Raw genomic sequence first — 15,465 nt, 5'->3', positions numbered from 1 at the left:
CACACACGTGGACTTGCACACAAAGACCTGCCAGGCACAGACAACACATGGACCTATCCTCGCCTCTGAAATAGTTTTGAAAAAGAGTGCAGGGCAATCAATCATTTGTATTCTTTAAAAAAAAAATGTGGACTACAGTCCTCTAGATTGCTTTCTTCCTCCCTGTGCCCTTTTCACCTGGACAGGGACTCCAGGTTTGAAGGCGGATGAAGTGGGGATATGGGCCAGGTGGATGGGCGAGACTGGGCAGGCCCCTGGGTCTGGGGCAGGATCCGGCCTTTGAAGCCTGGAGAGGATTCAGATGATGTGAGCAGATGAGAATCCCAAGCAGGCCTCGGGCTGCAGCCGCGGAGCAGTGGGCAGAGGGAGGGCAGAACCAGCCCAGGTCAGGAGGCTATATGGAGAATAAGAGGAAGGGAGACTGGAGAGGGGCCTGGGAGGATTAGGAAGAACTCTGGGGTTTAGGAAAAGCTAGGGGGTGTAACTGAAGGACTTGGTCTCTGGTCTGCAGAAAAAGTGTGAGTCACTTGAGATGGTACAGACTCAGGGTGGAGGTGTGAGAAGGTCTGGGGAGCCAGGCTGACCCTGTGGATAGTTCTTTGTGGTCTGGGAAATGAGCCAGGCTAAGAAGGACAGTGGAGATAGACAAGGATGAGGGCTGGGGAGTTTGGGAAATTGTCAATAGGCCAGTGAGAATGGCTTTCTGGAATCTGGATTTGCTGTCTGATAGGGGTCAATGTCTCTGATTTTGTTAAAGGCCAGGCCAGGAAGGCCATGCTGCCCTGTTGCTGAAGAAAGGAGCCCAAAGCTAGGCCAGGTAGGGAGGATTAGGAGTGCTGAATTGGTGGGAGAGAAAAAGGTGTGTGTGTGTGTGTGTGTGTGTGTGTGTGTGCTTACTTGAAGGTACCTTCTTGTCTCTGGGCATTCCAATTGTGGGGGGTGGGCGTGGGGACAGGGGTCGCCCCTGGGCATGGCTGGCTTCATAACACATGTTCACCTGCAGGCAGCTCTTGGAGGAGATACCCGTGGGGGTGCACCATGGCAACAGTGCACGGTTTAGAGAGCCTGCCCTGGACTAGAAGACAGTGGAGATATTGAGGCTGGCAGGACCCTCATGACACACCCAGGGATCCAAGCGTGCAGGGGACATAAGAAGTGGTCTCGGTCGCTCCGAAGTGTCCACTGATGGTAGATGTCTTCTTTCTTCAAATCTCTGACCTTCCCGTTGTCCACCTCACAGACTGAACATGCCCTGCAGTGGGCATGAATTAATGAATGCGGGACATCCTTGCACCTTGCTCTGGCTTTGAATCTGGATCTCACATATTGCCTCTGGTAGCTTCGGGAGGCAGCATGGTATGAGGGGACAACACCCGCGGTGGAGACATTGGAGAGAGGACGAGACTGCCACTCAGAGTTTTAGAAGCTGCGATAGATGCCAGCCCTTGTTCACCCTGCTTGCCCCCAGGTTCCGATCCTACCAGATTGCTCACCGGGTCCTCTCTGGCCCAGCTCTGCTTCCTGAGCCCAGGGCCCCGCCCATCGAGCTGTCTCCGCCCCGTCCCGCCCCTGCCCACCCCTGCCCTAGCCCGCAGCAGCGGTCGGGAGCACTGTGGGCTAGCGGCTCACCGAGGAGCTGGGTGCAGCATCCGGGCGTAGACGGCCTGGCCTGGGGAGATGGCGCCCAGGTTTGCAGGCTCAGGGCTAAAGGGTGCGAGGGGGTGCGGGTCTCTTGGGCCCCACTAACCTGTGACTGTCCTCCGCAGGTGGCACCTCCTGGATGTGCTCACCAGTTTGGTCTTGCTGCTGGTGGCACGCGTCTCCTGGGCAGAGCCAGGTAAGCTTGGATGGAAACATAACTTGGTGCTCCAGGGTTCGCTGTACTTACATGCCTTTTGTGCAGTTTTGTGGTTTGTCCCCGAAACAAACAGCCACCTCTTATCCTGTACGGTCTGCCGGGAGGCAGTGGCGTCCGGGCCCTGCCCACGCGCAGGTGGCGGGCGGTGGCTGGAGCGCTCAGGGGTAGCGCGATGGTGGCGTTTTCAGTGCAGTGTTGCTTATGTTAGCCATTCATTCTCTAGGGTTTGAGCGTCTGGGGTTCCGGGGTGCGAGCTGTCCGTGTTTGGAGTCCCTTGTGGGGTGGCCAGACTTAAGCGGCTTTGCGGGGAAGTTTGTGCGCTCCGCTGGCTAGGCAAGCAGAGGCATACACCCGTGTCCCACCTCACCAATGTCGCCCTTCCTGGCCTCATTCTGGTCAACGCTTGAGTGAGTGGCCGCCGCCGGTCCCTCCAGGTCCTCGGGAGGGACCGTGGGCGGGGTTTGTCACTGCTGAGAAGGAACCGAGAAAGATCGTTAAGTGCATGGCGTCATCTTTGCGTTTCCAACCTGTTGAGGCAAAACTGCGCGCGTTTGCCCGGGGCTGGACTCCCGTGGCCGGCTAGTCTTTGTGTACCACTGCAGCTCCAGGCCCTTGTCCCCCGCGCCTGCGGTGGTGTCGGGTTGCGCGCGGTCCCCTTTGATGCTGATGAGCGCCAAGCGCTGTCCGGCCGGCCACAATGCTCCTAAGCCCACGGAATCGTCGCCTTCTCTGCTGCCCTGTGAGGACCGAAGCAGCATGGGCGCACTGAGAACTGCTTTGCCACCAGCTCAGAGATTCTGCAGCTAACCAGCAACTGGCTGCTCTCCTCCTGCTCAACATATCCATGAGGCTCCTGAGTTGGGGGTTGGTGCAATGCCAGACTGCCGGGGTAGAAACCCCGCGCTTTATCACAAAGGCGCCTGCTGGTGACCTCCCTAAAGAACCAAATCCGAACTCTGCAGTATCACCTGCTGTGGTCCCAGGCCTCTTGGCACAGCATCACGAAGGATAAAAGATAAAGAGAGGAGGGGAGTCACTCTGGGAAGGAAAAGTAACTTGGTACATTGCTTAAGTGCGTTAGTCACTTCAGGCTAAACATCAATACAGGCCCTTTTAAACAGCAGATTCGAAAAGCACCTGTTGCTTGGGTAGCAGATAGTTCTTCATTTATTTGTGTTAACTACAGGGGGTGGGGTGGGGGTGGGGTAGGGTAATGCCTTTCAACTGCAGGAGATGGGTCTTGGCCAAGCTGTTCTTACTGACCAACCGCATGGCACTTGGGGCTATTAATCAAATGAGGGCCTGGCAGGGGCTGCAGACAGGGATTTGTAAGCCTGGGGCCTCTTCTGTAACCACTGATGACAAAGGAAAGATGCTGGAGAGAGCAGCACACACACACACACACACACACACACACACACACACACACACACCAGCCCCCCAGCTAGAGTGGTTTCAAGTGTAGAAAGGTGATAGATCGTAATTTTAGCCTTTGGGTGGAACAAACCTGTGTGTCTGTAAACTTGGCGATCTAAGGATAAGCTTGGGAAGGTGGTGTCTCTCTGTCTGCTTGCTGTAGCTACTGTTGTGGGTTTTTAGCGGTGCACCCTCAGGGACAGGGAGGTCCCTCTAGAGATGTCCAAGGAATGTGATTCTTTTGCCTCCTGGAGGTTGAGTCAAAAGCTGCTCAGTGGGGGGGGGGGGGGGAGACGGGACTTGTGTTGCTTACACCAGCTCCTCCCCCAACATGGCCAGGGCTCCTCAACCCAGTAGGGCTGAGTCCTCTGGATCAGGATAACTGTTGAGCTCTTAAGTTATTGGGGGTGGGGGATGGGGATGGAGGGGGAGGAGGTATGGGGGGTGGGGGAAATCCTGACTGGCAGGTTGTGATTTGCTTGGGTCATGTAGAAACCGCCCTCAGCTGCCTGGAGGCCTAGCTACATCTCCAAATAAATGTGTCTATGCTGAGCAAAGCCCCTCTCTGTTTTTGGACTGGTCCTGAGGTGCTGCCGATTCTGAGATTCCTTTGGATGCTCTGAAATAGTGGGTTGTACCTTTACTCTTAACCTGCCTCGGAGGGAGCTGTCACACCACCTAGGACTCCTAGGATATGCAAGGTCCCCCACTTGTCTGCAGTTTCTTCTCTTGTGCACTCCTATTCGCCGTGTGGTTATGGACTTTAAAGAGGGGTCTGTGAGGAAAGAGGACACGCCAAGGAAGCATCGATGGGGTGCTCATGACCACCCTGGTGCTGACTTCATATCCTCTTGTCCCCAGCTCTTCTCGTGCTTGACTTTCCTACAGCTTGCCTGTGCTCTGTGCTCTATGCCTGACTCTTAGCATCGCTACTGACTACAGATGCTTTAGCACACAGCAGTGCCCCTGAGCTGCATTCCTTCAGTAGGTCTGCAGGGATGGGGCACAGGCACTTGGTAACATTAGATTTTAAGTTAGTGGGAAAGGGCTCCCGTTCCTTGCCTCACCCACTGGGGAGTCTTCAGGATTCAGATGCAAAGACCTTGAAGATAGTTTTGAATTTCAGCAAAACTTGTTTTTCAGGGTACTCCTGTTTTTCCTTCAAAGGAAGGGAGAGGGGCTGAGAGAGGGGAAGTCCTCTTCCTGAGGAAACCTAGAAGGAGTGAGCTGACCTCCCCAGGGTGCAGGTAGATGCTGGGCTAATCAGGCCAGAGTGCTGCCTCCGCTCACTGCTGTTCCACTTTGAAAATGTACTATACAGACATGCATATTTGTGCATATATGTGCTCAGGACACGAGTGACCATGAATGCGATGTTCATACATAAATGGACATACAGATATGCATACATGTTCACACAATGCAAACCACACATGCACTCATGCACACAAACTCATTCACATTGGTGCCCCCCAAATGCCCATGTGTGTTCATACATAAATGTGCACACAAACAGGCGAACATTCCCACAGTCACAAATGCATACCATGCATGCATGCACATGTGTGTGCATGCAAGCACACACACAAGCCCCATGCAATGCAGCATCAACCACAAAGGAAAACCCAACATACATACATACATACATACATACATACATACATACATACATACAAATATGGAAGTACATGGGGCATGCCAGAACTTCTGAGTTCTTTTTTGTTGTTGTTGATTTTTTTTTTTGGTTTTCTTGAGACAGGGTTTCTCTGTGTAGCCCTGGCTGTCCTGGAACTCACTCTGTAGACCAGGCTGTCCTCAAACTCAGAAATTCACCTGCCTCTGCCTCCCAAGTGCTGGGATTAAAGGCATGTGCCACCACTGCCCGGCGACTTCTGAGTTCTGTCTCCATCTGTGGTGTTAGAAAAGTTGGGTTCACTGGGAGGACCAAGGAGTCCTGGACCACTAACTACTCCATGAACATCTCTTGGACCACAGATGTAGACGCAGGGCTCAGAACTTCATCAGATGCTCTCTGTTAGAAAAGAAACAGTTCAAATATATTTGGTATGTTTATGAGGTTTGAACATTTGGTCCATTTTGAATTGCAAGTGGCATGGTGAAATCATAGAACAGTCTGGGAGCATCTAACACATCCCAGGAGTGGAACAGCTCTGTTCCTCTGGCCAGGTCATCTGCTTCTCTAGAGCAAGTTCCCAACTCTGTAGTGAGATCACGCAGGCCTATGTTTTCCTGAGGCAGCAGAGAATGGGGCAGGGCAAGTTTTGTGCACAGTCCTGTGTGCCCAGATGTTATGGCAGCTATCACCTGGCTTTGAAGCATGGATTTCCCAGCCATAATGGGGTGGCTGTTGTGGGCAGCTGAGAACTCTTGGTAAAGCTGTTTATACTGCTGTGTCTTTTTCTCTGATTCAGGGGTGTTTTTATGACATACAATGTATCTGCTCAACTCACACTGTGTCCCTCCTGGAGTAGGCAGCCTCTTCAGGCAGGGACCCCCAGTAGTTTGGTCTGCAGCTCTAGCCATGCTGGCTGGGGATGTGGGAGCCAGGTTGCTGGCTGAGAGATGCAGCTCAGGTTAGTGGGTCTTTTTGCTCATGTCGGTTGGCTGTCGGAATTTCTGATCACAATGTGCTGAGTCAGATCAGCTTTGGGCTGCAGGCGCATGTCTGGTCCTTGCCTGTGGGAGCATATCTTCTTCCTGGCTCCTTCATATGGGCAAGCCTAAGCACAGCCATCTGGCTGCTGCAGACAGAGCCATAACCTGGAGAGGCTGCCCACAAGCCTGTACATCTTTCTGGAATTCTATGATGGCAAATGGGGTCACTAGTAGGTTGATCCCTTATGGACAATTTGTATGCATGGCGGAGGTGTTGTCATGAGGCAGGGCAGGGCAGGGACATGGCAGGTCCTCAGTTACCCCAGTTTCCAGAAGATCAGGATGTTCTGCAGGTACATGTAAGAAGTGCTGGGTTTAGCTATTTACCAGCACTGGCCATGGGTGAGGGTTGACTCTAGGGTGTCCCACAGAAAAGATGCTAGACAGACAAAAACCTCAGAGATGCTGCAGGAAGATGAGATGGGGCTTACTGCAGAGAGGGGTCAGTGATGGGTTTAAATAGTAATAATAATTAGTATTAAAATAAATTAAAATTAACAATAGCTACTACTACCATTGGTAGTTTGTTTTTCAAGACAGAATTTCTGTCTTATAGTCTGGGCTGTCCTGGAGTTTGCTTTGTAGCCCAGGCTGGTCTTGAACTCATAGAGATCAGCCTACCTCTGTCTCCCAAGTGCTGGGATTAAAGACATGTGCCATTACACCTAGTTAAGGTTTAAATTCTGCAGACAGCATCACATCGTTTGTCTACCCTGCCTATCTATCCATCTCCATCCATCCATCCATCCATCCATCCATCCATCCATCCATCCATCCATCCATCTATCATTCCATCCTTTAATCTGTCCATCCATCATTCCATCCATTTATCCTTCCTATTCATCTGTCCATCCATTCATCCACCCAATCACCATCCACTTATTCATTTTTGTCTAGATTCACTCACCGATGTTTTTTGTTTTTGATTTGCTCTGTTTTTGAGTACCTTCAAAATTAGCAGCAACCAGGCCTCCTGTTTCAAAGCTGAGCTTAGGTGTCTTTGAAACAGTATCAAGTTTCTGTAGCAGGGTTCTGCATCTTCAAAGAGTCTGCCAGCACAAGCCATTCACTGAACTGGAGCAGCGATTTGAACTGATGCTGAACAAATGCTGAACTGGAGAGAGCTCCGAGCAAGAGCTTCCTTAGTGTAATAGTAGTTAACCTTCCACCCAGCCTTTCCCAGGATCGTGGAGGGCTGGGAAGAGCAGTGGGTTTAGCTGCAAGAGACCTCAGACCTGAATCTAGATGCTCCATGCTTCTAGGACAAAGATCCTATGTATCACTTGCAAACCATCTTCTAGGAAGTCGTTCCTGAAGTGGAGTTTGAGTGCTCAGGCAGTGGTGTAGCAAGATGTGGTTGCTCAGGTAGATGTTGATCTGGTGCAGTCGCCCATCCCCAGCTCTTAGGTGGCTGTGCTGTGTACCTCTGGTTCGGGTGAGGGTGGGTGGATGGTGTTTGCCCTCCAATGAGAGCATGGCTGACCTTGGGGACGGAGCGGAAGGGAGGACACAGTCTCCCAGGGCCTTTGGTAGACAAAGCTCCAACCTCAGTTGACCCCATGCAGGTTGGAGCCATAGGAGCAAGGGGTGAGCTGAAGGAGTCCTGCCTTCCCCCAAGGTCCCTCATTGTGGGTAAGTCTGGTGGGACTTCCACAGTGGGTAAGTCACGGGAGCGGTGCCTGGGACTTCCACAGTGGCTACTGAGGCCAGTTAGCAGAGTGGTACCCAGCATTAGTGGGTACACTTCACAGGTGCCCTTTCTGCTCTGGATGGTCCACACCTGGAGCTGTGTACAGAGATGCCATACTAGTTACCTTGGGGCGAATGTCGCTCCTCCACAGTTCCACTTGGTCACCTATTTTCTCTCTTCTTGTGTGTGTTTCTGAACACCTCGGGTGCCTGCTCTGAGAGGAAGAAGGAAGGGAGACAGCGAGTATTTCCAGATGCCAGTAGTCTGGGGACTGAGGGGGGAGTGAGTGTCGGTGGGGAGCAGAGCCTTCTCCTATCTCTGGAGGCAGAGTGCCTGGGGCCTGGGTTCCATCCAGCTCGGTGTTCTCACGGTCCTTATCTTGGGTGCCTCCAGTCAGAGTTGGGGCTGGGTGCGGGGGCTGTGGTTGGGCCTTCAGGAGAGGTAGGGCCCCTCCATATGGGGCAGGGCTAATTCTCATCAGGTTATGCTAGAGCTAGCTACTGTTACTTCAAAAAAATCTTACTAACCTGATCAAACATTTCAGAGTTGCCCTGCAGAGGGTCACTATATTACCCATCATACCTTTGTCTTCCTTTCTCAGGGTATTTCTTTCCCTGTAGCTCTGTCTTTTCGTGGGGGTAGCTTTGCATGCCACATTGGTGTGTTGGCCTGCTCAGTCTGTAATGCATAACATTTTTTCTTCATTTGTATGACTTCAAATCCATCCCCTTGCGGCAAACACAGTTTTAAGGATGGGCTTAGTTCAGGGAGGTCCTCTTGAGTCAGTTAGCTCATTATCTGCAGGCAAAGGACTATGTGAGACTAGGTGCCTTCTCTGAGAAGCATTGGGTGAGGCCAGATGTCCGTACTGGGAGGACTCTGTGGGGCTGGGCACTTGTGTAAGAGAGATATGTGGCGTGTATTGATTGCTTTCTGTCAGAGTCCGGTTCTTGTAGCAAGCAGCTGTGGAGTCACCAGATCCCGGGGATTATATCTGGCAGGCAGCCTTGCTGTCAGCTTTGCCCTCATAGTGGGGAGGCTGATGTGGTGGCTGAGAGCCCACAATTTAGGTTCGAAGCTGGCTCCATTCCCAGGGCTGTGTGTGTGATGTTAGGTGGCTTCCTGACCCTTTGAATGGGGCCGATGATGGTTTGCTTGCCAGGAGGCAATCTAAAATCTTGCCTAGCCTAAAGAAAACATAGTTGTGGTTCAGTTTCTCCCTGAGTCCCTTCAGTCCTGGGCTGGGTTCAGAGGACCCATACATAATGCCCTATGGAGGTGTGGTCCCAGCTGCCAGGCAGTACCCTGGAAAGATTGTCATTAACTGGAGTCGGAGGTGTGTTTCTGGAACTCTTAACCAGCCCTGAGTTGGACCTGCTAGTGTGACATATTGTTAGGGCACACAGCCACTTCCGCCTCTTAGAGTTCTTCCTAGACTACTTGAGGGCAGCCTGGTGACATTAATTTATCATGTGCTCTCAGAGAGATTTCAGGGCCACCTGGCCGCTTCTAGTTAACAGGTATCTATCTTATAGGGCTGACAGAATTTAAGAACTCACAGGGTCATCAGAAGATTCCTAAGGGCTGGTATCTCTTCCTGGCGGAGGTTTTCTAGTCAGGGCTTGAGCCCTGCCTGGACTTAGGCCCTGTCTGGGGAGTGAGCAAGAAAACACTCAATTCCCTTTTCATTGTCACCTCAGCCTTTCACCTAGAAAACTGAGAGCCACTTTCAATTAATCCCTGTCCGGTGCAAGCCCGGGTTCCTCACTAGCCCTGCCTATGGGGCTGGGTAAAGCCCCTGTTGTTCACACCGTTCCTTTCTCACAGTGACACGGTCCTGGGTCCCTCCTGGTCACCTTCTTGCTTTATAAAAACCTCCATGTTGATGGCTGAAAGTGCAGGTTACTGGGACATTCCCAGTGAGCAAAGGGTTCTAGAGGTGACAGGGGGGCCCAGGACAGGGTCCTGTGAACAGTGAGGTCCTCTACACTGGGAGAATTTAGAGCTGAGAGCTCATAACCCTACCTCCTATATGTCTTCAAGAGCTATTACTGTTCTCTGAGCCACTAGCCCTTGGAGGAGGGGATGGGGAGGTAAGGAGGAGGAGAAGGAGGAGAAGGAGGAGAAAGAAGAGTAGAAAGAGGAGGAGGAGGAAGAGGAGGGAGGGAGGGGAGGGAGGAGGAGGAGGAGAAAGAGGAGGAGGAGGAGGAAGAAGAGGAGGAGGCATATGTTGAGCTTGATGTCCAATGAGCCCAGGTGTCTTATCTCTGTTTCTCATTCTGGCTCATAACACCCCTCCCCCCTTTTTGTTACATCTACTTTAACCACTATGCAGTAGACACATATTTTTGTCTCTCATAGGGCACCTGTTCTTGGCAGTCATCAATTAGTAAGGTCTCTGGCTCATTCGGGTCCTTAGATAATCTCCTGGAGAGCCCCCTCCCACAGGGCAACCAGGATCTGACTATTTTTCTTGATGCCCTGACTCTTTACCCCCAAGGAAAGCAGCCCGGCCGAGTGCCGTGGGAGGTTTGTAACCAGGGAGACCACCCATCCTCCTCCCCTCTTTCCCATCATTGTTGTTTGTGAGAGAGGAAGTGCTGATTCTATAGACAGGCCAGGCTTGAACCCTGGTGCCTGCCTAGGCCAGGCCCCTTGTGGACAGCTCCTCTTAGTGGCTAGCCCTAGGGACCAAGGTCAGCGAGCTGGCTGTGGTTCTGTGCCAGATTGGGAAACACAGCTCGTCTACAAGTGAGTACAGACAGCAGATTCTAAGGATGGGAGACACATGCCCTCGTCTGGCATGTTTATTACACTGAATAGTGAGTGTCTCAGAGAGATGCCCGAATCTTCATCTGCAGACGGTGAAGGTTCAAAAGCACATTATTACACTTGGGGTCAGATTGAGGATTTCGAGGCAGGGAGATGGTCAGACCTCTGGGTGGCTGTCATGACCTCAGGGTGCTTACCAGGGGCCATGGGCAGGGGAGTCTGTCAGATCTGAGGATGGAGGTATGATTTTGAGCGTGCGCATCTGAAGGTAGATAGTTGAGGATAGAGTAGAATTTGGAGGATACTATGCTGTTGGCCTTGAATACAGAGGCAGCCGTTAGGTGACACACGTACCTCTAGACACCTTCTGGGAAAGTTGGGGTGGTCTGCTCTAGAGCCTGGAAGGACCAACTCTGCCATGCCTTGACTTTCTTGTGACCCGCAGAACTCTAAGAGAAGAAAGTTGTGTTTTGCATAGCTGACTGGGTTATCTGTTCCTATAACCTTTGGAAACAGATACGGCTGCTCCTTGGCTCCCTGAAGGGGAGGAAGTAGCACTTCAGAGGAATAAGGTGCCTGCTATGGTGTGAGAACCTCTGAACTGATTTCAGGTCCGATCTTTTCCCAAGTAGGATGCCATAGTGTCTCTAAGGCCCACCAGCCAGAATGCTGTCTCATCCTTTCAGCACAGCTGGGAGCACTCAAAGGTTCTCCACCAACAAGCTAAAGATGAGCCCCCACCCCGAGAACACTCCCTGACTTTCAATGGACTTCTCCACTGGCAGGTCCCCCTCCCCCAACACAGCCTGTACAGCTGCTCCTGGGACCTCTCAACACCAGGGTCCGGCGTAGGGCAATTGTCCAAAGCAGGAGAGTGGCGGGCAATGAACTGTTAGCAAGCAGCAACTACCATTCAGGATGTGGCTGCCAGGCTGGTGAGAGCTGCTGGGAGGAATGATACACAGTAGGAGTTCTGTTAGACAGGACTCACAGCCTAGGGGCTTTGCAGAGTGCGGTCAGTCTATCCCAGATCAGATCTCAGTCTATCCCAGATCAGATCGATCACTGCCCAGGACAATGCTACATAGTATACATAGATACATAGTATAAAAGCTAGCTCCTTCCCTCTCTGCCTATCAGCCCAGCATCTTCAATCCCAGGAGAACCACTCATGCCAGCCCCAAGAGATAGGTCAGTGGGGCTGGACATATTTTCCTAAAGTATAGCAGGTGGCTCTGTGCCCAGCGGGCTATCAGTACCCCATTGGGCTTGTCTGTGGATCAGAGGCTGCCAGTCTCTGGTTGTTCTGCACACTGCCCAGGCCTCCGCTGTCTCTAGTGATTCCTATGTCCTTGTTTATCCAGAATGGAGCAGACAAGCCCTTAGTCTGTCCATTGCAGAGACATGGTGGCAGATGTGGATCTGGGAACTGGACCTTATTCCTTAAGAAAATGACCAAACCACACCCACCACTCAGCAAGTGGCCTTCTAGAATTTTTAAATTTTTAAATCCGTAATGGACCAAACCAGCCACGTCGGGCTCTTTCTTTGCTTGTACCTGGGGATTGGGACCTTTCCTGAGAGCACACAGGTAGGGAAAGCCTCTGAGGGAACCTTTGGCCAGGTGCTCAGCCCAGGTTCCGGGCCTGTCTATGTTCAGGGAAGAAGCAGAGGGGCTTGCTTGTATCCTGAGGAGGGGAGCTGTGCAGGGTCCACCGAGGGCTTCTCAGGGTACAGTGCTTGCTCCTCTGGGCTTCATCTGTCATGAAAGCTGATAAGCCCCTCCTCCTCCCCTGTTATCTCTTGGGGTCTGCAGTGATGAGTTGGCCACGTCAGCCTTGACTGGCAAATCAGCCAGCCCTGGCCACTCTCCTGAAGCCCACTAGCCAGCCGGAGACTGACCAAGTCCCTATGGAATAGGGATGCCACTGTGTCCAGGGAAACGGCAAAAGGCTTGAGGCTATGGCCCAAGGAGAGTAGGGCCTAGTGGCATTTCATTTCTCTCTTCAGATTCAGGAGTCGGGGGGGGGGGGGTGAGGATGCAGAGCAGTGTGCTCAGTCAAGACAGTGATTCTGAGCTCCAGCATCTTACCCACTCGCCTCCAGCATGCTCATCCCTTCCTTCTTTGCCTTCAAATGTACCTCATCCTTTCTCTACCAGCTTCTCAGGATTCCTCCTCTCTATCGTTCCCAGCATCCCTCATTCACTCCTTTCCCTACCCCTCTATCATTAGCATCCCTTCTTCTCAAGCCCCCACTCCTACCCCATACCCCCATCCCTCTTCTCCAGTGAGTGCCCCTAGCAGCTTCCTCTCATCTTTACAAACCTTCCAGTATCCTCTGTCCCTCTGTCAGCCTGTATCTCAGCAGGTGTTAAATTCAAGCTAAATTAGTTCCTGCATTTCAATTATTTAGCAACAGTTAATAGTTGAACTATAGCTACAGCCAGTCCCTCCCCACATTGTGGTCTATTTGTCCCCAGCCCCTTGGGAAGGAAGGCTCGCTCCATTTCCTTCTTTTGCATTTCATTGTCCTAGCCAGCCTTCTTTCTGAGATACTGTTCTTTCTTGTGCTTTATCTCTTAAGTTCTCAGCAGTGCTATCTGACCTTTGCCCTCTGGTTTTAATGAAGGGTTTTAAAAGTTTCCTTTCCTGTCCCCCTGGCTGGTCACTGTTTAGGTAATGTGTACTTTGGGGGAATGGGAATTGCTTTGTGCAGGTTACTGCTGCCTTGGAGTGGTTCTGTGGACCATTGCTCTCCAAATCAGCGTTACTTAGCTTGAAGGAGGGAGTTGGCTATCCTCCTACCTTGGACACAGCTTATCTTTGTCCCACTTGGGCTGTGTCCTCATTCATTCAGGTCAGACCAACCTGTCATCAACTGGCATCATCTGGTCCATTCTCGCCTTTTGGTGAGCTGTTGCAGTCTGGACTTCCCATCCCATGTCTGCACTCATTTGGGCTTCTTGCTTGTTTTGCTTTTTTTTTTTTTGAGATAGAGTTCCTCTGGCTGTCTTGGAACTTGATCTCTAGACCAGGCTGGCCTTGAACTCAGAGATCTGCCTGCCTTTGCCTCCCAAGTGCTGGAATTAAAAATGTGTGACCCCCATACCTGGTTCATCAGGCATCCTTGATTTTCCTCTTTGGAGCCGACCTCCAGCAACGATTCCATAGGCCTCCTGTCTGCCTGCTTGCTGCCCTGTGGCTGGGCAGTTTGTGCTTCAGCTGTCTTTAAGGGCTCTCAGTCTTTGTGTAACACGGCCTGTGCCCACTTCTGCTTCCTCCCACACCTAAGGGGACCTTTAAACATACCCGATGCCTCGAGCTGAACCTGTTACTAGTGATCACACGGGATGAATATTAATCTGATCTCAGCCTGCGAGGCTGTGGTTTGGCCTGATTTTTCTGTTAGGCAGAACCAGGCCACTTCCCTGAGGTACCTACCTATCCCAGAGCTCTCTCCCAGACCTGCTCACTTTTTCTTAGTAGCACCTCCCCCTCCCCAAGCCTTTTTCCTGTAAGTCTTGGTGACCTCCATGTGGTTGGTGAGTCCTGTTTCAGAACCAGTGACATCCAGTTGTGTCATTGCCTGCACTTGCCCACACAGGCCAAGAACCTCAAATGACGTGGACTTCCATGTGAATACTTGTATCATTATCAAACAAAACCCGCAGCTACATAATAAACCCGTGGAAGAAACACATGCACCAGGGATGGGAGACTGCCCACTAGCCCGGGACTTGCCAGGGACATTTCTGCATGTCATCTTTTTTATGAAAAAGGAAATAAATGACCCAGGACTATCTGCAGTTATGTGGCGTGTGTGTGTGTGTGTGTGTGTGTGTGTGTGTGTGTGTGTATGTGTGTGTGTGCGTGTGCAGTTATGGGACTTGTGTGTCTGTCCATTTGGAGACCTCTTGTCTCAGTCTTTCCTGGCATTGGCTATGACCACAAGAATTAGTGACCATGCATTCCCCTCAGGGTTTTGTCTTCTGCAAATGAATGTGAACTTTAGGATGGCAAATGCTTGTTTGAATAATTCCCCTTCTCTACAATCACAGGGATCTCTAAGTCTTTAACAGGGCCCCTCTGGAAGGTGGAGCCACCTTGTGCTACCTAGAGTCCAAGCTAGAGAATTCGGTTCCTGGGACATTTGTATGCACAGTTGATATTAGATAGTTTTATTTATTTATTTATTTATTTATTTATTTATTTGTCTTGGTTTTTCAAGACAGGGTTTCTCTGTGTAGCCCTGGCTGTTCTGGAACTCACTCTGTAGAGCAAGTCTGGCCTCAAACTCAGAGATCTGCCTGCCTCTGCCTCCAGAATGTTGGGATTAAAGATGTGCACCCCCAGCAATAGTTAATATTTTAAAAGTTGTACTTTTGCCAGGATTCCAGATATGGCCCAGATGTCCACAGCAGTCCGAAGATGTACTTTTGATCAAAGTACTTAACATCAGGTCACACCCATGCGTACACTCTATGTCAGAGCAGATTTAAGTGGGTCTGCTGTTGTCCTGCCATCTTCCTGGTCCCCTGCAGAACTGCCTGCTTTGCCCAGGCGTCAAACTGCAGAAGGCACATTTGTACATACATGAACTCCCCAGAGGGCCCTGGACCAGCGGCTACCCGGTTATTTAGTCCCCACACTGGTAAACACAGAGGTACCTCCTGCTGAGGGCTTACCTGTGACTCCTACTCATTCCTCTCTCCCATCCATGTCCTCCTCTGCCTTGTGCCTCCTTCCATCCATGACTCTGTTTTCCTTGGCTCATGGCCATCTAGGGCTCAGGGTCATATCGCCTCCCAGGGGAGCCAGTGTATCTCTAAGACTGGTTCATTATTAGCAGTGGATCCTTCCCTCAGTCCCTCTGCCTGCCTCCCGTTGCCCTTCGGCATAGCCTCTCAGTGTAACCTCTCAGTATAGCCCCTCCCCTCTGCAGCCTCTCAGTGTAGCCCCTCCCCTCTGCATAGCCCCTCCCCTCTGCATCCTTTCAGTGTAACCCCTCCCTTCCGCAGCCACTGTGTATGGCACCTCCCCTGTGTTTTTTT

At 51.5% G+C, this 15,465-nt stretch overlaps 1 protein-coding gene across 1 annotated transcript in view; it reads left to right on the top strand.

Annotated features, from left to right (window-relative positions):
* The first annotated feature begins 1,594 nt into the window (after positions 1-1,594).
* Positions 1,595-15,465, top strand: part of Col18a1 (collagen type XVIII alpha 1 chain) — a 117,348-nt gene continuing 103,477 nt past the window's right edge. The window contains exons 1-2 of the mRNA XM_029482478.1: positions 1,595-1,688; positions 1,767-1,837. Of these exons, the coding sequence (XP_029338338.1) occupies positions 1,678-1,688; positions 1,767-1,837 (82 nt within the window). The 5' untranslated portion in view covers positions 1,595-1,677. The remainder of the gene's footprint in view (positions 1,689-1,766; positions 1,838-15,465) is intronic.

This window comes from Mus caroli, chromosome 10, assembly GCF_900094665.2.
Source record: "Mus caroli chromosome 10, CAROLI_EIJ_v1.1, whole genome shotgun sequence".
Classification (NCBI taxonomy): Eukaryota; Metazoa; Chordata; class Mammalia; order Rodentia; family Muridae; genus Mus; species Mus caroli.
The sequence above is the reverse complement of the archived record's forward strand: the minus strand, read 5'-3'. Positions and strand labels throughout refer to the sequence as shown.